At 42.3% G+C, this 26,527-nt stretch overlaps 1 protein-coding gene across 2 annotated transcripts in view; it reads left to right on the top strand.

Annotated features, from left to right (window-relative positions):
- BRSK2 (BR serine/threonine kinase 2) overlaps positions 1-26,208 on the top strand; it is a 301,162-nt gene extending 274,954 nt beyond the window's left edge. The window contains exons 16-20 of one of the 2 annotated variants that reach the window (XM_058863412.1): positions 3,399-3,522; positions 5,442-5,622; positions 6,262-6,351; positions 14,703-14,750; positions 25,705-26,208. In XM_058863412.1, the coding sequence (XP_058719395.1) occupies positions 3,399-3,522; positions 5,442-5,622; positions 6,262-6,351; positions 14,703-14,750; positions 25,705-25,928 (667 nt within the window). In that variant the 3' untranslated portion in view covers positions 25,929-26,208. The remainder of the gene's footprint in view (positions 1-3,398; positions 3,523-5,441; positions 5,623-6,261; positions 6,352-14,702; positions 14,751-25,704) is intronic. The other variant, XM_058863406.1, reaches the window with a different exon arrangement.
- Positions 26,209-26,527: the final 319 nt, after the last annotated feature.

The following is a 26,527-nucleotide window of genomic DNA, read 5'->3' as shown; positions in this document are numbered from 1 at the left end:
GGCAGTTTGGATGCAAGTCAAAGCCTAAGGCCCTCTTTTCTTTTTCTGTATAATTGCCAAATTAATGAGTTCGATTGGGCTTCACCCTGCAGTAAACATAATAAAAGTCATAAAAAATAATGAACTAGATTATATTTTAATGATAGATGTCTGTTGCTCAGTGCCCACTTCCACATGTCTTATTTTTTGCCATATTTTCTTCTTTTCTGTAAGAAATAAGATATCCTTATCAAGAGCTGTATTGACCTCATGAGTTGAGTGATAAATACATGTCCTAGCTCTGTCTGGTGCAGCAGTGCCTGCCATTCATTTAACAAACCTGATGATTAGGTAATACACTTTGACATGTCTGGGTAATGCTGTTCTTTCTCATGTGAAAAAGCTCTAGAAAATGTGTTAGGGATGACATTTAAAGAGACTTAGCTCCAGCTGGTTTAAACCTACTAAGCTCTGTTTGCTTGAGTAAAAATGCTGCTATTTATGCCAGGCAGGTAAACCTCTGGAGGTTACTGATCTGTGTGCTCAGAGACGGAGAGGGAACACAGAAGGCTACGTTGTCAGACACTCCAAAAGTAGGAAAAGGGCAGCATTATAGGAGTGAGAAATTCTGGTGTGAAGTAATAAAGCATCAGCCTCTATTTTCGTGCTAATTTCTTGGCTTTTTTCATCAACTGGACACCTGATTGGATTCCCTAGTGTAATCTACATACCCAGCCTCCCCCACTTCTCCTATCTCACTCCTCCCTTAAGAAGTTTGCCTTGGTAAGAGAAGATTCTTAATTTTAAGTACATTTTGTAGTGTTTACAGCTTGATCGGAAGAGGTGTCATAGCGTGCCATTCAGGATGCTGAGGATTCATATTTTAACCGAAGTTAGTAGCACTTAATGCCCTCTAAGAGGAGAAAAGCCTTTATTGTGTAATTTTACTCCAAAGGTGTCCCCTCTTCGCAGTGGGTCTATTACCTAGGTGTATGAGTACAGCTAGTTCTGCCAGTTTTGGGGAGAAAAGCCAGTGTGTGTGTGCTGTGTCTTGATTCTGCTTATTACAGAAACAGGAGACGGCACTGACGTCTATTCCATCTTATGTGACACCAGCAAAATTATTTTAGTGAATTTAAATGATTTACAAGCTGGAGCATAGCCCAGGCTAGCAGTGAATCTTCCAGACTCACTATTACTGGTGATAACCTCACTGAGGAAAAGAGCCCAGATGGATTCTGGAGACTCCAGACAATATTGAACAGGAGAAAAACTCTGTATGCTCTGGGCCCTTGTTACCTGTGCTTGTTAAGAGACCTATAAATGAAGGGCCAGCAAAACCATTAATGAAAATACAAAAATGAAAAGCCATATTTTAAGATGGCAGATCTGCAATTAAATAAGCACACTTTTCCAGGCCCATGCTTCTCCTTGGCCCCTGGAGTCCATGCAGCCACCCCTGGTTCAGATGATGATACATCCAAGCCTATGACAAGCAGCCATTTTAGATGGATAACCAGGTGCTAATTTACTAATGAGCACAGACCCCTTACATGCAGGGAGCTATTTCCCCAGCTCTCCAGGGGCTTGCAGAGTTGTTGTGGTGTGTGAGAGACACATGAGCTAATTAGTATGTAATTTTCTTTCTCACTCTAACCCTGGCTCCTTAACGACCATTTAAATGAGAGGCCCTTTCTCTTTACTGCTCCCTATGCTAATCTCTGGCTCACTGGCTTAGTTACAGCTGCCTATGAATATTTTAGGGAGTGACAGTTTTCCAGCCCACTTTAATTGAGTGGGGGGCACTGTTTTACCAAATTGCAAGTGAATCTTTCTGCACTCTTATTTTTGGTTGCCTGCAGTAAATGAAGCAAATCATTATTTGCCCAGATGAGCGGTCTTCCAGTTGTGGTCTTTCTGCTGTGTGCATTAAATGGGCAGTGGGCCCACAGCTGAATGATTCATGGGACACTCTGGGATGGGGAACGAGTGCAAATTGCTGGACACTGCTGAGGTCAAGCTTTGTTCTTTATCCTGAAGGCCTAGACTTCAAATTAGTTTCTTAGTTTGCTCCTGTCTCTCTCAGCCTTTGTACTTCCTCTCCCTCACTTTGCCACAGAAAGTGAGGTTACTAGCAACTTGCTCCAGCTGTGTATTGGAAAACTGATGTGTAGTAATCCCTTCTGCAGATGGCTCTCCTTGTCTGGAGAAACTGTCTTCCTCCACTGAGGGGTGAATGCCCACCCTCGTTTGCCATACTGAAAAGTGGATTTGGTGTTATAAAATATGATGTAGAGGGGGAAAAAGACAGTCTCTTGGTGGCAGCTCTTTTAATTTCTGACATTTTTATGCTGAATTCTTCCCTACTAGAATATGGCTGATTTAAGTGTGATTTTCCCTGGGTTTAGTTTGGTCAGGCAAGTCTTTGGCTGTGTCTCATGGCTGACAGCCACTTTTCTCCTCTCAAAACCACACTTGTCAGAAATGCTACTTCCAGGTTCTGGATGGTGTTTCTCATTAACATTCATGTCCCTGCATTCTTCATTTAGCCTGTTTAACTTAAAAGCCAATGCCAGTGAAGTGGATTGAAATGGTTAAATAATAATCAAAATCAAACTGTTTATAATCACTGTGAAAAAATAGAGTGCTTTCATTTTATGATGAAACCACCATCTGATGCTGGAACAAACAGAGGAGCTGGACTTCTGTCAGTGGAAGGCCTGAATTGTGTCTTGCATGTTGTTATCTCCTTTCTTAATACTGAAAATTCATTCCTTTGTAGGCTGGCCAGAGTTCACACACTGTGTAGACACCCTGAATGGGTCTAATGAACGGGACAGTCTTTGTCCTGGCCTTGTGTAATTGTGGATTTCACTCACTGGTAGATTGGAGCTCCAGTGAAATCAACAGCTTGCTTTAAAAAGCAAGGTCTTGTGATTGTACAGGTTACCTTCAGAAAAGCATCTTTCCAAGTCCTGTAATACTAAAGGAGTTGAAATTGGGTTGGAAGGACTTAAATCTTTATGTTGCCAGGATCTGCATGTTGTCATAAGAAACTGATCCCTGGGGACGAACCAGAAATGTGTCCCCTGATTTATATGTATGTTATATATGCAGTATTCTTTGGTATGTTGGCTCAGTCAGAAGAGTTACCATTGCTCCTGATTTTTCATTGTTGGTGACACGTGCTGCCAGACTAAGGCTGCGTGGTCTGTCATTTCATCGGCTTTCACCAAGTGAAATGTCATACTGGATGTTCTCTGATACTGTTTCCCACTTAGTAGTAGCAATACCATCACATCTGGCGTGTCATCAAAACTTTTTTGTGTGTTTTTTAATATTTTTTCTAGCTAAGAGCATGCAGGTAATAAGAAATAGTGTTCCATATTTTAAACATCTCTTTCTTTTCATTACATCAGGCTTGCCAAAAAATCCTGGTTCGGTAACTTCATCAACTTGGAGAAAGAAGAACAGATTTTTGTGGTCATCAAGGACAAACCACTAAGCTCCATTAAAGCTGATATAGTCCACGCTTTCCTCTCGGTGAGTCACCCCAGCTGCCTCTTGGAGGCATCCCTCTCTGGTCATTCCAGGACTCCATGTGCCAAATGTTACTGAACAGGGCCTCTGCTCCTTCCGAAGGATCCTCTCTGGATTTAATTTACATGGCCTGCACTGGACTGTGTGTGAATTACTAACTGTAGATATTGCTCTCTAAGGTGAGAAAAGATTTCAGCCTTCTTGGCAAGGCCTCCAGGTTGCCAGAGTTTGGAATGCCATGGCAGTGGAGCACACTGCTGGCACAGTATCAAGACAGTGATTTGCTGCTTTGTCAAATCAGCCTTACGGTCACTGGCTGGGCAGCAGATTGGGTCTCCCTTTGATGGGTATTCCCTCCACTTCAGCCAGACAAAAGGTCTGTCCTGCATCTGCATTTGTTAATTTAAATCCCCACTTCAGTGCTATATGGCAGAAAGAAGGGTGATTTCTTCTGGTGTCCAGACTTTCAGTTGTTGCAGTTGAGGTTTGTGTACAGCCTAAGAAATGAGAGGGAAATTGTCTGTTTTTCATGTAGAAAGTCCTTGTTCTCAGTACCTAGAGGTAGCAGTGATGAAAAAGTCAGCACAGCAAAGGTAATTTAAGAGGTTTTTCAATTCAAGGTAGTCAACAATATAATTAGAGTTTTTCCAATAGAATTAAGAGAAGGAAACTTAATTTTTTATATAGTTTGTTATATTGATTTTTTTTTCCCACAAAATACTGAACTCCATTTTAGTCTTTGTGATTCTGCAATGAACTTCAAAAAAATCAGCCATAACCCTTGTTACTGTACAAGCACACAAGGAGTGCAGAGTAAGTGGGCAGAGTAAGTGGGCATCAGATGCTGGTATTCATCTCACGTTGGTTATAAGCAGCCATGTTACTGTATCAATTTCATGCATTTAGCTGTGCTTTTGGGTTTATATTGTGGTGTAGTGTGTTCTGCTGTCATTCTGATGATCCTGTGCATTTGGTTTAGGTGTGATGTAGGGATTTGTGTGCAAAAACCAGTGAATCGTCTCTTACAACAAGATCCAAACTTAAATGCATTGTCATAACCTGCTAATTAACCCCGAAAGTCAGCTTCTCAAAGAACTCATCTTCATTTTTCCTCCTAGAGATTAGAGACCAGATTTCCAAGAATTTTTTTGGTTTGGTTTTTTTTTTTATCTGGTCCTTTATGAAGCAATACATAGAATACAAGTATGTTGTTAAATTTTGGAGGAAAGTGTGAAAGGTAACTGCTTGAAAATTAGGAAGTTACGAAATTCCACCACAGTTCTGAATATACAGATGTTGGATGATGTCACAAAGCTTCTCAGAGTTCTTTTATATATTAATAGACATTTGGGTGAGTTATTTGCAGGAATGCTTTCCCTGTGGATATCCCAGGCACTTTAAGAGTCCTGATGTCTATCTGACATCATAGAATCACCAAGCAACTGAAGCTGGAAAGGCCTTCAGGAGGTCTCCTGCTCAAGACCGGATCAGCCAGACCAGGCTACTTAGGTGCTTTTTAATATTCAGTTTTAATATTCAGTTTTATATCCCACTGACTTTTCTGCCCACTCCCTTAATACCACTTTTTGCTCAGCAAAAGGTATTTCTCAAAACTGGTGGATGAGTAGGAAAAGAAAGACTGAGTGTATGAAGTTGAGCAACACATGTAAATTCATAACTGTGTTGGGTATTCCACCATTATTCAGCCCTTAAATTTAGTCAGTCCTGTAGGCAGCAGTGCATTCTTCTGCAGCCTATGCTCTTACTGATTTCACAAGAGCACTGTACATTACAAACTCAAGACCAGAAGCAAATGTAGCAAATGTTATTCATTTGGAAATGTGTGTTGTTACAAACAGAATTTTACAGATTTTTTCCCTTTAGCACTGGTTCTACTATCTGCTTCTACCAACCTCTTTCAGATCCCAAGTCTCAGTCACAGTGTCATCTCACAGACAAGTTTCCGTGCAGAATATAAGTCCACAGGAGGTCCTGCTGTCTTCCAGAAGCCAGTGAAGTTCCAGGTGGACATAACATACACAGAAGGGGGAGAGGCACAAAAGGAGAACGGGATCTATTCTGTCACTTTCACACTCTTATCAGGTAATCATGGCAAAGCTCTAAAATGGGTGTGAGCTGGCTTGGTCCTTGCTTATTATAGAGGCCTGCAAATTGCATTGCCAGAGATAAAAATATAGCTGGCTTAACCTTGGGAAGATTCAGTTGGGGGCGAGGACATCAGGAACAGAAATGTGTGATGGAAATGCAGGGAGGGAAGGAGATTCCCAAAGAGGTGAAGTTGGCACTGCCATGATTAGTGCTAAAATGGCTGTTCTGCACACCAGTTTTGGTGTAACTCATGATACTGGCTCCCTGTCTCACTGAAAAGTCACAGAGTCTCAGCTGGGCACTATGAGGCCATAGCTTCTTCCTTCTGACAGGAAGATGCACTCACCCTTTTCTTCTGGGTGGCCACATGCCCCCTACAGGGGTTGCAACAAAGAACAGAAGAAACAGACCCCCTCACCTTTTCTGTCTTTACAAACGGAACCCCAAAGCCATTCCTCTTCCTGTTGAGTCCAGCACACCACAGTCCCTTTGGCTGAAGGACAGACACGCACTCAGGACACTTCTGGGAGCAAGACTGAAGGGGAGATGCTTGTGGTCCTTCCCCTGCAGCCTTGTGTGTGGGCTTGGCTCCCATTGCTCTCACAGCCACTTCTGCCTCTTCTCTCCCCGCAGGTCCAAGCCGTCGCTTTAAGAGGGTAGTAGAAACCATTCAGGCACAGTTATTAAGCACACATGACCAGCCTTCAGTGCAGCAGTTATCAGGTAAGTGGCTTCTACTGTCCAGCATCTTCAGCAGGGACAGGAAGGTGAAATGCCTCTCATAGCAGGAGGCTGAGGGAGGCCATCCCTCTGATTACAGCAAAAAACGAGCTCCATTCAGACAGAGCAGTAACTCCCTGCTCCCACCCTACTCCTCCGTTTCTCATTCCCTCTCCAGTGCTCCCAGCGCATTCCCCAGTTGAACAGCTTCTGCCCTCTGCCCGCCCAAAGAGCCATTTTCCCACTTCTCCATCAAAAGATGCATCATCAACAGATCTATCCAGATTTTCTCCAGCTCCAGAATCTCCCAGAGTAGGGACCTGCTCTAGAGGATACTTGATTTTCAAATCCTTCAGGCATACTTTAGAAAGCTCCAACTTCAGTGGCTCCCCGAACAAACTTGAGAGCTACTTTTAATTTAGCCATTAACATATGGTCAGAAGGTGGCTAATAGTTTCCAGCAGTGTGATCCGATTCTCAATACTGTGGTAGCACAAATTATATACCAAGGTTCTGCAGAAGCTATATTTTATCTATTTGAAAAGTAAATTTCAATTCCTCATGGTGGTAGAGAAGGCCTTACGTGCGTGACCCTGTGCAGTGACATCAATCTGGATGTGCAGGCAGCCTGCATTGATAATACAGAAGCTGGACTCATCCCATCATTATGTAGCAGGTGTTCACTCTGGACACTGTGGTGGTTGTACACACACACACACACACACACACACACACACACACACACACACAAAATTTCCGTGGTAACTCTTCTATCCTTTAAAAGGACAGAACAAAGAAGAAGGTGCAAGTTGAAAACTTAAGGCTGATAAGCTACTGGGAATGCGTCAAGGAGAGAAAAGTAGGGAAAAGCAGAAAGAATGTGCAGATACTGGGAATAAATAGGAGCAAGGCAGAGAGCAGAAGCTGCAGCAGGAGACAGAGAGGCAGAAGGAGTGGGAGATGAAAAGGAAGTAAATAAATATTATGCTTTAGAGCCAAATTCTGTTCTTGACCCTTGTGTGAACATGCCAAGACAAAAGTGGGGGAGTTAAGCTGACATTACATCCTACAATTAAGTCCCAGATGTCCTTGGCTCATTGTACATATGGGTTACATCCTCCTGGTCTAACAGTGTGGCTTTACCATCCAAAGATAAAATAACTGTATCTAGAAGTGTGTATGCCTAGTACCTGACAGAGAAATATCCTCAGTTCAGCGTCCACTTTGCTTTTGGCCTCCAGCACTGCCTGACCCTTCTGCATGCTGGAATACAGTGGTGCCCAGCACATGGGTTATTCTGTTCAGAAACAAGGAAAACAAGGGCACTATATGGTTGATTCAGGTTTTTACTGTCTGGACTTTTGAAATTAAATCAAACTCAAGGAAGCAGCTAGAATTTTCTGCCAGCCCTTCCTCCTGGGAAATGCTGGGGCTCAGTGGGAATGAGGGGATTGAGATAGGAAAGCATCTAAACATATTTCATACTACTCCTGATGTGTGGACAATATTCAAGCATTCCTTGTTTCTTCAGGAATGAAGTGTACCCTTACTTTCCTGTGAGGAAAAAATGGTTTATAAATAACTTGATGATCTCTCTTAACTTCTTCACCCTAATTTGTGCTAGCTACTGAGGCTCTATAGAAAAATTTGAACCCTCTTGCACACTTGAATGTGAAGCAGGATATGTCCCTAAGAAAGCCATATTATAGCAAGAATAAAAACCATTCATCTGACCAAGACTCAGGGAAATGTTATGGGCATAGTCTGCTATGAAAAATGTATCTGACTTACAGTTTTGCTCTGGTTCTGGAATGGAAACATGAGAGCATATTGTTCTAGCAGGGAAAACCCAGCCTGACCTCTAATGCCAGAGTGGAATAGATAAGTCCACATGGAGCAAAACCAAAATTAATGGTCTCTTGAAATTTAAAAATGAGAATTCCCATGGCTGGGGACTTACCCAGGCAAGACAGCTCACAAGACAGGGTGCCAAACTGTTCTGTATCACACCACCTGACCTGATCAGGAATATGCACATCTCTTGAAAATGAGAGAAGTCAACCTGAAAATTTTAGGTTGGAGCAGCATACAAGAAAGAGAGAAAGGGAAGGGAAGGGAGGAGAAGGGAAATAAAGGGATTTTTACCAAAAAAGAGACAACCTTTGCATCAAAGTAGGGTTGCCCAGTAGTTCACATCTCCAGCCACTGAGAGTAAGGGGAAGTAAAGGGATAAAGGACAGAAGAGTTCACATTCAGCACCTTGCTTAGCTGGGTGTCTGGTTGGAAATGTGAGCAAAATCTTCATTGAAATTGTCATGGAATTAATCAGCATTTCTCACTAGAAACAAAGCAAAGTCTTCTCTGTTTCTCTTCTCCTTCCGTACTGCCAGCTCTGAACACCATGTAGGGATTGTGGTGTTCATGAACCTTCAGGTTCATGGTTTGAGGACACTCTATAGGCAGTCTACTGCTGCAACAGATTGAGCTCACCTTCACTTAGACTCTTCCTCCATGGCTCTGAACATGGTACTGTCTCCTGACCAGCCACACTGGTTCAGCACTGGAGCTTTTCCTAGCTCCTTGTGCACAGACACATCCTATGTGTTTGTCTCTCCTGCCTTACAGTTCTGATATTATTACAGGTGGGATGATGAAAGCAATTTGTGAAAGGTGCATGAGTGTAAAGGGAGACCTGCAGAAGGGGAAGATTTAATGAATTCAGTATAAAGCAGAACAGCAAGGCCTAATGAACATATGGCAGTGAGAGTCATTCTCTCTGCTGCCCCTCTGATCTGCTGCGCAGCATCCCAGCCCCCTGAGCCGGCCTGCCTGGGTTTCAGAATGCATTTTTCTCTTTTTCATTCCTCCAGCTAACAACAGTGTTTGTAGATGTCATGTTGCCCATGCATCTGTGTGTGTGTGTGTGTGTGAGCCTGTTACGTACCTGATTTAGGCAGATGTGTTTCTGTGTCACATTTGAGCACCTTATAATATCCCTTCCTCCATATATCCCTTCATTCACTTCCATTTTTCCTTTCTAAGACTGGCTGTGCGTATTTCTTCTGGCATACTCTGAAGCAGGAAAATAGATTCCCTCCTTTACCTGAAAGAAAGTGTAAATAAATTAAATCCATTCCAAAAGTTCATGTAACGCTTCTAAAATTCACTGTCTCGATGGAAAAATTTAGTGCAACATACCAGCTTTGTATCCTAGTGTTTCAGGACCTCTGTGCCATAACTGCTGAGACAAATACCAGGTCTGTGACTCATGACTTGCATAGAACAAGTAGATAGGGATTGAATGTTCATTTTTTCTTCCTAATGAAAGAAACTAGAGGCCAGCGTAAGACAGTGGAAGCCAAGTACCAAAAAAGCCATTGGAAAACATGTCTTCATGTAATCTAGAACTGGTGGAACTCCTCACTGAGACAGGTTCTGAATGTGAGGCGCTTACAGATGCTTATCTTCCCCTGAGTACTACTTCTCACTCACAGGGAGGTTGGATAACTCCCTGCAGAGAAATCTTTATGGGATTGCTAAACAGAGAAACTGCAGCAGGTTCAGGAAATCTCCAAGCTGACAGTGGTGAGTGAGGCAGTGGTAGGAGAAGTGTTCTATATGCTTGGCCTGCTCTTTCACTCCTGGGTGTCTATGGGGCCGCTGAGGGAGACAGAGCACCAGATCACAGAATATTCTGAGCTGAAAAGGACCCACAAGGATCATCAAGTCTGACTCTCAGATCGTTTTGGCCTTTGATCTGAACCAAAAAAATTGTCTGTGTGCTTGTTACTGGTATCACAAAAGCCATTACGCTCAGTGAGACCATGAAAGGACCCCTTTGGGATCAAGAGGGAGTCTCACTGTCTGTGAGAGCAGTCAGCCTTGTCTTTTGTCCAAGAATGGCTCCATCCAGGGCCTTATACTCAGAATCTCTACTTAGGTAATCCCTGGGCAGACTGCCCTTTGCTGGGATAAAAAGATCTCTCTCCATGGAGGACGATATCTCAGATTTGTTCCTTTGTTTCAGCCCAGCACTCTTTCCATTAAATCATGGTCTGTTTTTCTCTGAAGCCTTTGCATGAAAGAGTAATAGTAGCAGCTGGTGAATAGGGACATGCAAAAGCCATCTGTGATCATTCACAGGGTAGCAATTTTTATTTCCCTAATATTTTCTTGCTTCTCTGAGCTTTGGTTTTAAGTGTGGGATGCTACATATTCGGATTTTTTTCCCATTTTTCTAGGTTCTAGGCAATCAGCAATACTGAAATAATCTTTATAACTTCTTTGTTAAAGCTTTTCTGGTTTTTTATTATATTTATTGACTTCATATCGGATTTCAGGTATTGACATCTCCAAGTTCAGAGCATCTCACTGTTACTGCTGGAAGTGCCTTTCATCAGCATAAATAAGTGTTTAGAGACCATATCCAGCTTCAAAACAGGGCAATGCAAATTCTTGCTAGGGCACTGATCTGTGAATTCCAGGTATTTTATAGCTCACAAGAGCTGTGGGCTGACATATTGCTGCCAAAAAAAAAGTAAGAAACCTACAGTTTCCAAATGTGTGAAGGATTTTATCAAGATAGAAAAGGGAGTAAGGAGCAAATGAAGTGCTTCCAGCTGCAGACTCAAAAAAAAAAGGACTCTGCAAATACCAGTTTGGAATTAGATTGCAGGTCAGTTTTTCTGGGGTTCATTCAGGTCCCAAGTTTCTCTTGTTTCCTCCAATCCTCTGTGACCTCTTATGTCTTATACTCTTGTAGTGTCTAGGATAATTACTTAATCTTGCTATCATAGTTCCACCTGCAAAAAGTGCCCTGTAATGCCTGGTTGGATTGGCAGAGCACTGTGTTTTTGCTCAACAGCTTTAGTATTATTACTGAATAGCCTTCATTAAAATTAACTGAAATAGTTACTGGTAGTCCAGAAATAAAGCATGTAGAAAAAAGGTCCAAGCTCTCCGGAGTTTTGATAGGAAAACAGAGAATTTCAAGTAAGTACAAAAACACTGGGGAATTTCAATCTGCATGATAACTGCCTTGGACCAGAGGAGCTGGTGGCTCCCTTGACATTATCTCCCTTAGTGGGAGTGTTTCCTGGGAACTGTGAGCATCTGGCAGGCGCTGCTCAATGCTTTCTGGGATCCAGCCCTGCATTTGGAGATCTCAGAGGAGCAGCTGTTTGGGTGAGATTTCCTGGGCTGGGATGGGTCTCAGAGATATCAGAAGCATCACAAACCAGGCAGCTTCCTTGTGAAATTTATGTAGGATAGAAATTAAAGAATAAAGAAAATGGGGAAAGAAAAGTCAACAGAGCACTAGTAGTTTCTAATGGATTCAGAGCTTGTTTGGCCTTTTGAAGGGAGGTCTTATTTTAACCAAAGCATTTGCCATCTGTTAATGAACTGAACTGGGTGTCATTTATGAAAGAGTCTTAGTCAAATACAAAACGTGAGTTCCAGCATTTCCTACAAAATAAGGAATTGCCTTATCATCAGAAGGATTGAGAACTGACACTGCCACAATGTTTTAATTAAAAAAATAATCAGGACACATTAAAAATGCAGTTACATGACCCATCAGTGCTTCTCAGACAGTTAAATGCCTTTGGACTCTGGCTTTATTCACTTCTTATAACATCTGGATCCCACAGTCACTGGAGTATGGATTACTATCCATGAGCAGAAGATGACTGGCAAGAATCTTAAGACTTCCAATTAAAAATTCTGCTTTAAAATGATGGAATACTTTATCGATAGAGTATTTACCAAAGTAGATGTTACAATATGAAGGAACTGAAAGAAGTATTAAAGTAATTATTCTAAAAGAGAAGCTGAAGATACATTAATACTGTCTTTTAAGTGATGCAGTATGAGCTCTGTCTCTGCCTTAGGAATTGCGGAAAAACCATCTGATCAGGTTTTGTAAAGACACTACAAATAAAAATAAATTCCTGTGCAGTTCCTGGGAATAGCCCTGACAATATGGAGAATTCAAAGCCTAGTTGTGCATAAAAGTTTTAAGAAAGACAAATGAGAGGTTTTATTAATGTTCATTTGATTTTTTTCCATGGTAATCATATTCCAGAAAATTTTCCTCATCCATCAAAACTAATTCTATAACATGCAAATTTACTTTTTTGGGAACCAAATGGCATCCAGAGCCCGAGATATTCTGCTGTCAAAAAGCCTCTGTTACAATCCATTTTTTGTGTGTAGGTCTGTCAGCTTGTATTTTAATCACACAACTAATGTATGTAGACCTGTGACACAACTGGCTTTAGGTACTAAGTAGAGCTGTGCTGACTGCAAATGACTTAGGAAAAAAGGCAGTATTAACTTAAGGAGACATGATTACTTTTTACTTTGCTAAAATGAAGAATGAAACAAATACCAGTTTCAGGAGGATCTTAGTAACCACCCACAATGATTACCTGCTCTGACATTATCCAAATACTATTTTTTTGTTCCAGATTTCTGGTTACTGTGTGGCCAGTCAGTCTGGATACACTTGAGGGAAAAATTCCAGGTGTTGGACGTGGGAGTCAGAAACAGTCTTCTGGTCATATTTGAGATTTTCTTGGCTCTTATGTGTTCTTTCAAAGCTAAGTTCTGCTCATGGTTGTGTGAATGCTCTGGGGTCTACCACTATAGACCTGCATCACTCTGCATTACAGCAAAGGGTAGGTGACTCTGAGGGGGCTGGACAGGAACCCCTAAAAGGCACAAGACAACAAGGTTCTCCTAGTTAGTAAAGAAAAAAATTATAAAGACCTATGAGTGTGACTTCAGTCATTGACTCGATCAGCAACCATAGGCACTTCTCAAACCTGCAAGGTATCTTCAGGGAGAAATATATTGAAATTGTACTGTATATTAAATTATTTGCCTGCCAGACCAGGCAAACAATTTCAAAGGCAGGTAAACTCCTGGCCTTTCTGACGCATCTGTTGTGTTGTTCTAGATCTTGAATGTTCTCTTCTCCTTCACCCCCATCCTTTTTCCCCTTTCTCTCAATCTTGTGCCCTTCTGAGAGAACTTCCATGGGTATCATCTCCCACTGACCTCTGCCAGCCCACCTTAAGCCTCGGGGATGGAGAGCATGTAACCAGTGCTTAGATGCTTTCACCAGTGTCACTGGACCAAGCAGCTGCCCTCTCTACTCCGTGCTTTCCCAGATGATCTGTGCAGCACAAGCCTGGCTGCATCAGAAGATACACATAGCCATGCTCTTCTAGCATGAGTTCAGCTCACCCAAACATATCCAGCACCCCTCCCTCCTCTTATGAAATTACTTTTCTCAATATTTAATGGGAGGAATGTTGAGAAATTATCTTCCCCTCTATCCTGCAGACTTTATAGCAGTAGTTAGCAGGGAGTAGTTAGAGCTTTCTGGCAATTAGGGATTTTCAGCATATGTGTGCATGTTTCCAAGAAGGCTATTTCTTGAATATCCAGGTGTTCATCAAGAGCTCAGGCAAGAGGAGATCTGAAACTGATCTGAGTGCTTTAACTGGTAGCCACCTGCTCAGCAATGAGTACTCCACATTGACCAGGAACACAGTGATTTAGATCTCAAATGCAAGGGAATCCTGGCTGACAGCAGCAGATCTGGCTTGACAGCAGGTTCCACATGGAAGCGTCCAGCTGGGCTGGGCCTTTCTGTTTTAAAGCTGACATGTGGAGCTCCTTCTGCTTGTTGCACCTGAGTAGGAAGCACCCAGATTCTGTGGCAATGGGAGCTGTACACAAAGTGGACAGTAATGAGTGACTGATTCTGCCACCCTTACCCAAAGTGCTTCTATTGCCTGTGAACACTGACCTTGAAAGCAGCAGCAGTGAGAGATTACAGTTGAATGAGAGAGTTAGATTGAAACTTTGACATTATTCTTTGGGGTTTAAAAGATGGGTTTGAGCCGTACAACTAGCCTCACTCCACATCCAGTAGCTCAGGGCTAAATTTCTTCCCTCTCTCCAGGTTTTGGAGCTGGCTGGACATTTCCCAGCTGTTGCAGGCTAATTTGCAAAGCTAGCCAGGTGAAACACTGTATTCAAGGCTCATATTTTGCTAATGTGGTGGCAGAGTATTTCCCACATCTCATAAATACCTCTAGCTACAATAAAGGGGTGAGTGGAGGCAGCAGTACTGAAGCAGCTCCACTGTCAGTCACAGGGCCAGGTTTGCACTGGCATAGAGTGGGTGGCAGAATTTGGCCTGGGTTGTGTAAACACCAAGATGTGTATATGTTTCCTGCTTCAGGTAATAATGTGCTAAGTTACTACTTTATGCACAGAGGTATGGAAACCTTTTTTTATGTTTTTCCCTCCCTCCCTCCTCTTTCCGTTCTATGATCCAGACACCACTAACTGTATGGAGTTGATGACTGGCAGACTTTCCAAATGTGGTAAGAACTTCCTTCCCTTCTGCCTTTTCACCTTCCCCAGCCCCTGCTGAGCAACATAATAATGCGCCGTCCTGTCCTGTTGCACCTCCTGCCCTCCCCTATCCCTGCTCCCCTGCGCTCTTTTCGAGACTCCCCACCCCGTAACAACCCACTATGTCTTTCACTCACCTGGAGGACACAAGCACATATCCCTTTTTCTGTTCCTCCCCATCCATGCACAGATGCACAGGCTCCACCACAGCTTTTCCCTTCATAGCACAAATGTTTGGTGTTGCACTTGAGATACCCTCTCTCACTGTAACCCAGGCCAGTGATTTTCTTTTTTGTTCCTGATTTTTTTCCTCTTTTCTTTACTTGCTGCTGTTGATTCATGATTCTGCAGTCCCTTTTCTGCAGTGAAGCTGAATGCTGCCCTGCTGGCTGCTGTCTCCCTTGGTTTCCTGCTATTTGTTGAGACAGGAATGAATGCAGTGTTATTTAACTCCATTTTGCATCCACCCCCTTCTTCCCCAGATATCCTTGGGGTATGACCCTTCTAAATTCTCCATAAGACACACTGCATATTATGTCAGACACTTGGCTAGAGTAAACTGTCATAGTTCCACTCTGGACTTGGGGAAGGATATTGTGTCTCAGCTGGAGGAGTAGTGAACCTACTGAAGATTGGAATTTTGCTAGGAATAAAAAAAAAATGTTTCCTGCAAAACATTCAGCTCAGCTTGCTTGGGCTTACATGAATTTTGGTTAACTTGTCCCTAGCCTTCCCTCCCCTCTCTACACACATGGACTGTATTCTTTCTTTCATTACTTTTGCCTCTACTCACTGCTCCAAATACAGCAGGGGAAATACCTAAACACTAAGAGAGATGTTTATGTCTTTTTATGCGTGTCTTGTACAAAAAGACTCTATATGAGAGAATTCTGGTCTCTTTAGATTTCTATTCTGGTATCTAGGTTGAGTTCAGATGTCTCTGTGAAAGGGAAGACAAGATGTTAGGGAAATGTTCACTGCGCTGGTGCTGCTCTCCAGCTGGACCTGCAGCTGCCACACTATCTCTTTGTTAACTGAAGAAAGTTGCTCTGGAGTCTGTAACCATAAAGGGAAGTTGTCATGGTGGAGATAATACTAGGTTTATGCATGTGTAACTGAGGCAGAATTTGGCCTGTTTCCTGTGTTTCAGGTAATCTCTTTCCCTTAAATTGCAGCTCTGCTGGTGGGAGATTTTCCTTTGTTCTGAAAGTTCATTTGATTTATTAGGTGATTTCTCTGATCTCATGAAGACTATTTCAGACCTTCAACTTCTTGAAGGCACCAGACAGCAAATCCCTCTTTCTCCTCAAGTCTTTGTTTCTTGCCTGGAATCTGGCATTCATATAATACAAAAATACTGAAGTGCTGATTCTGCTGATTGCTTGCAAGTTAATTTAGCTATAGAGCTAACCAGCCAGTACCCTGCGTTCTTTAGATAGAGCATCACTGCTCACTCACAGTTCAGGCAGGCCCTCCAGCTGTCACCTTGTCAGCAGCAATCCAACAAGGGACAAAGAGGACAAGGTGAAGGCCAGCAGGGAGGCTGTTTTGTGGCAGCTACAGCACAGACAGAAGAGAGAGAGAGAGAGAGAGAGAGAGAGAGAGAGAGAAGAGACAGGATGGCCTATAGCAGTTTAATGGAGCTGCTTCCTTTAAATCACTTCCCTGTTGGTGAACTCACAAACAGTGTAAGCAGTAGTGACTGCACCATGCTGAATTCCACCCTCATGTATGAGTGAAGAGGTGAACCTTCTGCTGGAGCTCACCCATGGTTTAGACAGGGGAGTGAAATGGAATGATGTGAGCATTTAGCCTATTTTTGGCAAACCATTCTCTGTGTTTCTGAGGATGAGAAACCCCTGTGACATTGACACAGCGTTCATCTAGTAATAACAAATAGTGTATGAAAAACTATATTCTCTGAGGGTTTTGACCTCATTGTTCCATTCTGACAGTGAGCACAAGAGGTCATTCTTGCAAAAAAAGTTAACATTGGAGCAGGAAGTGCTAATCAGGTTCCTTAGGCCTTGCTCAGCCATGTGAAAGCTCTGGTAGGAATGAGGAACATGTTTTCACCCACTATAAACCACTGAGTGCTATAATTAACAGCAAGGAAAATTTGTTTAGTCCTTTAAATGTTATCTTATCTTCTGCTAGCAGTGGTCCTCAGTCTGAGAAGCGATTTTGCATACAGCCACTGGCATTGAGAAACACCTTAATGTTGAACTGCCGAGGTTTGTCATAGGAGCTGCCAATGTCCAAATGACACAACTGCTCCTGTGCAAACTAGACACAACTCCTTCCTGTGCAAACTAGAAAACTGCTGCCAACTTGTAGTATTTCACAATAGAAGAAAAGAATTTGGCTCATAATAAATTGAAATGTGTGCTGGGGTGAAATATTTTATTTTACGTTTCCACCCATCTCAGCAGGGGAATGGGTATTGCTGTTGTCAGAAAGACTAAATTGGTTTCCATGAAGTCTGTTCATAAGATTAAATTTACCTCATAAAAATTAAAATATTTACATATAAAATGCAGCTGTAACCTGAAAAAATCTACATGAGTGATACTTTAGCTGATCTATTCCTGTATGTATTCTCAGCCAAATCAGTTTAGTGACAAATAAGCTTTACCACTTTATGTGCTGTTGTTAAGCCTTATAAAAGCAGCACAGCTGTAAAAGGACAAGCTGGATTCTGTTTCTTTTGAAGCAGGATTGAGAGAAGTGTTTATTACCATCTAATCTGGTATTTATGTCTATCTCACTGAAGAATAGGTTGTATAATTAAGGTTCTAATAGGTTCTGCAAAGCCTTTACATTAAAAATAAAAACAAAGATAATACATAAACTGAAAAGCCTCCAGCTTCAACCACAGAGCTGGGAATCAGAAAGCAGGTATCATTCATTGTATTCTGAACACATTGGATCTGGAGTCATTGATACACATCACACAGAAGCCCATGGTGCCATTTCAACAGTCCTTGGTCAGGAAAGAGCCTCTCTTCACAAACTTTAGTGACTTCAAGTATTTTATGTAGTGAGCTGAGAATTTCTATGGGTGATTGGTTTCATGGTAGGGCTGGTATACAGCCTTTGATAGCTCCCTTCCCAGCCATTTCCAGTTTTTTGGAGTCCTTGGTAAGTATGTTTTGCCAAGGTGCTGGCTGCTGACAGGAAGCTCTAAAAAGCCTGCCTTATCCTCCACTTTACCTTCTGAGAGTAACCCAGGAGGACTGTAAACTTCCCAGTCTTCACACTGCCTTACTTAGAAGTAAAATTCATTCTCAGTGGCAGTCTCTGCTTGTTATTCTTCCTCTCTGATGATTCTGAAGAAAGTCTTTGGTTACATCAGTGGCACTTCCATGGAAAGGGTGATGATAAGAGGAAGAGCAGGTTAGAATGAATAACTAGTGCAGCTCCAGTCCGATCATGCTGTCACATTAGGCACTGCACAGCCATATACTCCTGAAAATTCTTGGACCATAACCCTGAGCAGGCTGGAAAGAAGGTCTTGTGATTACTTTTAAACATTTATCTTGTATTGCTGCTTACAACTGTAAACCTGGATTCCTGGCACCAGAGTTAAACAAAAGGTTTTTTGGTTCCTTGTGGGTACCAGTGGCTATCACCAAAATGATCTGATCAAATCAGAAGCGTAGCAAATCCACTTGCCTTTCATATCTCACCAATGTATGTTTCTCAGATCTTTTGCTCCCAGTGTTTAGGACTTGGCATTTTTCCTATTCAGAGTTGTCTGATCTTGCTGGCCGTGGCCAGTCATCCTCTGCACACAGAGAACTATGCTGCAGTAAAGGCTTCTCTCTGTAGCTCACAGCAATCACAGTTTGATTCATACAGACACAAGCCCATACCAGTAGCATTCCAATCTACTTGAGAAGTTAGGAAACCCTTTGTAGTTTCAAACTGGTTACATCACATTTGGGTTGCACTTGTAGCCTGCAACTTTGTGAGTGCTCATTTAGAGTCTGTTTAGTAACAGCAGCAAATACCTGGACTTGGTGTTCTTGGAAGTGATCCTGACCCATATTGGCATTAATTAGAGTAAACCCACTTCTGAAAGTAGCTGTTTGATGGCAGAGGAGGTTGGTGATTTGCAGCCAAAAGGTTGCAACTGTTGGCAGAAATATTGGTGTCAAAACCTGCAGGAAAAAACACAGGCTGCCCTCCCAGCTGAAAGGCTCTTGTCAGCACTAGAACAATGGGGTTTTGTCAATATTCCTGAAATATGTGCTGCCTCCTGGTTTTTCTGAGCATGGCTGACTTTTCAGTTCAAGTTGTGACCCAGCTGAGAGACAAAAGGAAGACCCACCTGAGAGATCACATATTCATTCAAAATGGGTGGATCGCAACAAATAAGATGTCAAATAAGTGGTTCTAAGAGTTCCAGCAAGCTTTACCAGTTATCCCTGCCCATTCTCTCAGTATCCTTTGCTGTCCAAAGGAATGACTGAATCCCTACATACTGTAGTTGTATGTCTTCAGTTTAGTGTTGTGTTGGGGAGACATTTTTTTCCAATTCATGCCTCATGTTTTTGCACTGTAGAAGAAGGTAGCCACAAAAAAGGCAACTTGGCACTAAAAGTTAATCCAGATGTATTGAACTATTTGATTAATGTCAGATCCTATTTTTGGCAGCTATGTTTAGATTTTTACTATGCAATACAAGATCTTTTCCTCTTTCTCTGTAATAATATCTAATACAGAAAACAGAGTATCTCACTCTTAATTAGGATGACAGTGCTTTATTTATGATAGCCAGTGTTCCAGGAAGCTATATGGAAATGCTTGCTTGCTGTACTAAGCTAACTTTAAGATGGCCTTCCCAGAAGATTAAATCATATTTTGAAGTGATTTATTCAGTGGAAATGAGGAAGCAGCATTTCACCAGCATGCACAGGTCATCCATCTCCTTAGGAAAAGGTTGAAGAATTTGAAACCTGCCTATCATAATATGTGAACATCCATCTGTCAGGAAAGATCAAAATTGTATTACTAAGTGCCAATACATTTCTGACATTTTTATAGGCAAAAAAGATAGGAATAAAGCTGCAGAAATCTCTAAGAGAATGGGTAGCAACAATACTGCCATTTGCTGTGGCTTTGTGGGTTCATCAGTTTCCCCTCTCACCACACACTTGTTCAGACAAATCTGTGTAAAAGGACAGGCAGATACAAAAAATTTGTGGGCTTAGACATTTACCAGCCAATTTGCCAGAAGAGCATGACTCCACAACAGAATCTGGCATCTCTTCATCCCACTATCCTTGCCTGCTCTTTCAGTGCCACCAGCTGTCCAAATGAATGTATGATTCCCTCCTCTCCATCATCATGTCTCCTTTTTTGAATGTTACGTGGTGGTGCTGGATTGGCCATCAGTAACAGACACATTTAGTTTCTGATTCCTTACACATCCCTTAGCTCTGCAGGAGGCAGCAGCAAGGAAATGGCCTCATCCCTTGTGAGCTTTGCTGCCTGTGTTCACCATTCCCTAACTCATTATTCCAGAACTACCTGTCCCAGTAACACTGTGAGGAGCAGCTGAACTGTATCTCAGCTTCTCTGTGTGTTTATGAGACTGGGAGAAAAAATGTGCAAGATAGAGAATGGCCATCTGCATGCTAGACACAAATACTGGGCCACCCTCCTGCAGAGGAGATGGGATGCTTTAGGAGACTAAGAACAAGGATGGGCTATAGAGCATTTAAATGTCAAGTTGGTTGTTCAGGTCTGCTCAGGTGAGTAGCAACTGGAAGTTCCCACCTGCTGGCATGGAAAGTCGCCTTTCCCAGCTGCAGTTCAGGTTTCCTGCCAAGAAACTGGAGTTGTTCCCTGGACTTTCTGTCAGTAGTTAGTGAGCTGGGTGAGGCATCTGTCTGACTGGGATTTGTACAATGCCGAGGCTGGGGCCTCTTCAGTCTGGAGGGAGACTCCTACATGGTACTACAACTAAATGAAGGGGGATGGGCCACTTTATCTTTGTGTCATCCCTTTCACTCCATATACTCAATATGACTGAGCTCGATAGTTTAAGTCATTTGTTTCTGAAGGCAGAAGGGACTCTGCCAACAGAAACCAAGCAAACAGACAAAAAAAATGCCTCGTCTTAACCAAGAGGTCTAGGACTCTATAACAGCAAAATGTATTTGAAAGGAAATGGATTATCACCCATTGAGGAGTGTTTTAATGCTTTACTTGAAAGAAGTTGGATTTTTGTTACATGGTTCACTGAAAGCACAGCTGCTATCAAAACAGAGCAACCTAGGGATGAAAAAGATGAGGGCTAAAGAGTGAGTATAGGAGGAAAAACCTGAGTAGCACTAGAGGCAATTAAAAGACAATCAGGAAGGATGTGAAAGCAACAGGAGAAGAAGTAAGTCAGTTTGAGAAAAGGTGCCTCTCCCCACTGGGGACACGTTTTCCAATTCACTTTCTCCCAAAGCCCAAGATATATATGCAGAAGTGCCAAAATACCTCATGCTATACAGAAAAAAAGGTAGAGGATAATCCCATAGATGGCATTGTTTTGTGCAACTTTTGTGTTCAGCACCACAAGGATTAGTGCATTAACAGTGCATAGACTTGAGAGAAATGGTTTCACAGGAGAAGGAAGCGCCTCAGGGTTTGCTTCTGTGAAGTCAGTGGGAATGCTGCTATTTGCTTCAAAGAAAAGAGGCCCAAGTCCTTATCTGACTGTCTTAAAAATGTTACAAAACAGCCGACTTTAATCAGTAACTGAAGCCTCCAGGCTTGTCCTGAAGCTGCTTGTTCTGTGAGGGTCTTTACAAGGTCAGAGCAGCATCTTTGCAAGGTGCGTCCTTTTCTGGTGTCACTTGTGCCTGGAGTGATTCCCCTTATTTTCTCCTTCCTCTCTTACCTGGCTGCTCCACTTTCACTTGGCTTCTCAAAGTGGTGACACCACTGGGGCTAGGTCAGTGTCAGACAGGCTCCCTAAGAACAGCAGATGAAATACTGAGGACTGTGAGTGTTGATACAAACTGCCTGCCCAGCTTCCTTCTATGTTTTTGTGTCTATCTCTAGCCCTGTTTCTTCCTTTTAGCGCTTGCTGTATTCAAATCCATTCACAGTTTTGACTTCTTTCATGATACTTGGCTGTGACAGTGCTGCACACAGGTGCCCCAAGCCAGTTCCTTCTCCATAAATATATTTCTCTCAGCACCCCTTCAATACATGACCCTTTCATAAGCTTCAGTGCTTGTTTTCAGACCCATTCCCTTTCCCAGTCTTGCAGCAAACAGCTCCTTGGTCTAACTCAAAACTGCACATATCCATCTCCTCCTAACAGACATAAACCTAATGCTCTGAGCCTCCCCTCCTGCCTCTGATCCTTCTCTCGGTTTCTCACCCTTTCTACCCTTTACACTTTCTTTGCTGTGTGCTGATGAACATTTGCTCTCAAGGGGAAAGAAGACCTTAGTCTGTGCATGAAACACCAGGGATGTTCTGAAGAATCACTGAGCCAAACCTTCATCCCTGTCCAGAGGAAATGGGATGTCATCTCACTTTCTGAAATAAGAAAGGCAGCCTTTTTGAGGCCCCCTGATGGACTTACAGGTGTAAAAGCCTATGACACATCTTGCACTGAATGCTAGGCATGGAAGATTGCTGCAAAACCTATTCTAATCCATCATCGCCTGCATTTTCGACTCTTGTTTTACTGGATTTATACCTCAAAGGGAACTGAGAACTAACAGGAGCAACACCCTGCACCATTTTCATGCTTCCAGGATAGCTGACCTATTCTTGTGTATCTCCAGAGTAAAAGTGTGAGGACTCCTTGTCTATCCAAAGAGCAATGTGAACACCAGCCCAGCATCAGTTTTTCCTTGACTGCCAGGACAGGAGGGCATTATTACCTACTATTTAATTACAAGTACAAAAGGCAAAGGAAGGAAAGGGTTAGTGAAATGGCCTATTTCCGTTTTCAGTAGCTCTCTAAACATCCCTAAGGATTTTCTTACCTCCCATTAAAATTTTAACTGAAAATGCTGATTGTAAGGAATCCAGTAGTGATACAGGCAAAGAAAAGTAGACTGTTAAATACTTTTGCTGCAATAAATCTCCAGGCACTTGAAAGCCAGTAGGGCATGGGGAGGAGAAAGGGTGGATGAAACATGGGCTGCATATTTTAGTAGGATGACTAAAAATCCTGTATCAGGACTCAGCAAACACAAGATGTATAATTTCTAAAGTGTTTTATTGCTCCATTCTTGCAAGTTGTACTTTTTTCACTAATCCTGTCTATATGAAAACAAAAAACTTTACCAATTGCTGCAGAGCCCTGCTTACTCTGCCCTCATCTTTCCCCCTAAGCTTGTTGAATAAGCTGCTCAGCTGAATAACTAGAGATATTCCTCTACTCTTTTCTCCCAACCCAGCAGTCTTTTCCTCTCCAGCATTTTTTTCAGTGCTCTTTTTCATTCTCTCTGCTGAATCCATTTGCTTATGAAGATGAGGGGTCCAAAGCCACCCGAGAGCCAGATCTGCCCACATTCCTGCATTCAAGGCTGAGTGTTTGCTTTCTTTTTTCTCTTTTCATTGAAAAATGGTATTCACCTAAAAGAACTATAAATTAGTCTGAGTAGATAAAAATGAGTCTGCACAAATCATGTACCCACAGATCTAAAACAGTTTTCGGGAGGCTTAGGGAAATCTCTGATGTAGAAGTCATAGATGTGGAACAGCTATCCCTTTTCCCAAGCATTTGCATGCATGTGGAAGGGAGCAGGTAGAGCTCAGGGAGGCCTTAGCCCAAAGTGATTGAGTTCTCTTCTTAGTCAGAAATTGAGATATGTGCTTTGCCTGGTTGGTTGGTTGTGCCCATCACTAAGGCTTCAGTCAGTTGAGTGAATGATGCCCTTCCAGAAACTCACATGGCCTACTGCTTTTAGCTTTAGTGTAACTGAGTGACAGAACCAGGGCAAGCAGAACATTAACCACAAAGCAGCAGGCACAGGAAGTCAAGGAATGAATTAGATTAATAAGATTCTTCACTGTATTTGCCAGCCATTTGACTTTTCTCAATGCCTGTTAACAAGCAGGGGAAAGCAGCTACTACCTGGTTAGCATAGAGCAGGAAAAAAAGAGTAACATACTCAGTTTTGCAGAGCACAAATACTATGTATTTCCTCTTTCTCTGGGTAAGACAATGATGTCTGTCTAGCATTTTCCGTTAGAGAATAAGAAAGTACTCAACAAGCTCTTCAGTTGAATTGCTGTGTGCAGAAAGTACTTGCCTGCTGTAGTTACTGGGTTGCTTATCTTTGGAAATAAAGTGAAGGGAAATACATCATGACCAAGCCACTGGTCATAATGTATTTCCCTTCACTTTAATTCACTTTAATTAGACACTGGTGGAAGTGTCCACCAGTCTCTGCTATGAGGAAGCCCTTTGCTCTTGACAGAATATCCCCATTTTGGGGATGAAAGGTTCCCCTGTTGACAGCATTGTACCACAATGGAAGGCAGATACAAGGGGTCTGTTTCCTTTGAGGAGCTGGAGATGGAAATTATTTGAATTTGATAGAACGGTAGAGCCAACAGTCCCAATATTGAGAAAACCATCATGGGGTTTTCATGATCATGACCAGGCATCTCCTCCATGGTGTACATCAGATAAAAAACACCTTCAATATCCATGTTCAAAGTGTTTAGTGTGACCCCTTCTATGTTTGATAAAGATAAATCCCCCAATCCAAGAAAATTATAGGGGACTAGAAATTCCCAGAAGAAGGCTACCTCTCCAGAAGTAGCTGGTCCCTTTCCCTCAGTAGCACCCCAGAACCTTTCCTCAGGTATCACCTTCCACACCCTCTAACACAGAAGTAGATTAAGAGCATATGACCATGCTGCCTGGAGGCCCACCTGGCACGAAAGGCTGTATTCATGTGCCCAGTCCTTGTTAACACTGCAGCCTGATCTAGGGGCTGGCTTAAGGAGATGTCTGTTCCAGCAACACACAGCTTTACCTTCCTCTCTGGCTCCTAACTGCACTGGAATGCATATCAGTGCCATGGAGGTTGGCATGTGGAGAGAGCATAAATTCAGGACAGTGAGGTGGTAGGTCTTGACCCTGGCAGGTCCCAGAAACAGGCAGATGTATAACAGCCTGCTTCCACATTCAGCATCATCTTCATTTCCAGGTACCTGTTTAGGGAGGATCTGAAGGTGCTTAGAAACCTGCAAATGCAAACCACAGACCACACATGCAGATGGCAACACTCACCTCAGCCACAGCTCACTTTCCAAATGATGCTTCCCTGGGACCACTCAGGTGCTTCAGGCTTAGTCATGACAGGGTAGCAAGGAGAAACTCAGAATGAAATAAAATACGAGCAAGGAAAGTCTAATGCCTGGTGTAGACAGAGAGCTTAGCAAGGCTGCAAAGTAAAGCATCAATGGGCAGCCAAATGGAAATATCCTCTGTTTGTAACAGCAGAAGTAGGATGGGATTTGCCTGTGTCCAGGATTACAGTTACTGATGTTTCCATGTTGAGTGGCCAAGTGAATCCTAGTAATGGACTGACCTGTTTCAGTGACATGGTACTGTGTCTCCCTGCTGGGTGAGACAGCGATGCTTCCCCAATCGGGAAAAAACTAGGACCTCCCCCCAGGTGCTTTATGGTCCCAGGTTCTTTATTTCTGTAGGTGTCCCATCCTAAACACTCTTCCTCTTCCTGCTCATTGTCTTCATCCCCCACACACCCCCACGCACATGGCTCTGGATCTCCTCATCATGTTCTTCTCGTTAAAAACCCCATTGTTCATTTGTTTGTTTGTTCTCTCTCTTTCTCTCCTCTTTTTCTCTCTCTTTCCCTCTTGTTTTTTTTTTTTCCTTCTTTCTTTCTTTCTTTTTTTGTCTCCTCTGTTTTGTGTACCCAGGCAGCCCATTGAGTAACTTCTTTGACGTAATTAAACAACTTTTTTCAGACGAGAAGAACGGGCAGGTGAGCCATCCCCCCGGCACGCCAACCAAGCATAGCGCAAACAGCAAGCGGAGCGATTCCGGTTCTAATGACTATGGGTCTAGAGGAGACAATAAGTACCCTGCTGGCAAAGACAAGGCAAAGATGGTCTCATCAGTCGGCCTACAAGACCAACCTTAAATAAACACATAAAAAATTAAATAACTTAGAGAAAAAAAAAACAAACAAAAAAACAAAACAAAAAAACAAAACAAAAAGAAAAAAGCAAGAAAGAATGAAAGAATATTCCTTAGCAAGCTAGCCTCTAAACTAGAAGGATGTATATACCTTGCCACAACAGTACAAAACTGTCTATAGACAAATTTTGTATGAAGGAATGACTGTATATATATACATATATATATTTATATATGATATATAATATATATCTCAGAAACAAACACAAAAACAAACGAATGAAAGAATGAAAAGAAAAGAAAGAAAAGAAAAGAAAAGGTAGCACAGATGACAAACCCAGTTCACCAGATCTTGGGTTGTGGTTTTTTTCAATTGTTTTTTTTTTCCTCCCTTTTTTTGAATGTTTCGCTTTTTTTCTCCTTCCTGATTTTTTGGTTTTTTGGGTTTCTTTTTTTTTTTTTGGTTTTTTGATTTTGTTTTGGTTTTTTTTTTGTTTTCTTTTGTTTTGTTTCTTGTTCTGTTCATGCTCTCTCTGTGTTTCTGACGACACCACTTGTTTCCGCTCTGCTACCAGGAATTATCCCGAAAAGTTAACATGTCAG

This window comes from Poecile atricapillus, chromosome 1 (genome assembly GCF_030490865.1).
Source record: "Poecile atricapillus isolate bPoeAtr1 chromosome 1, bPoeAtr1.hap1, whole genome shotgun sequence".
NCBI classification, from domain to species: Eukaryota; Metazoa; Chordata; class Aves; order Passeriformes; family Paridae; genus Poecile; species Poecile atricapillus.
The sequence above is the reverse complement of the archived record's forward strand: the minus strand, read 5'-3'. Positions and strand labels throughout refer to the sequence as shown.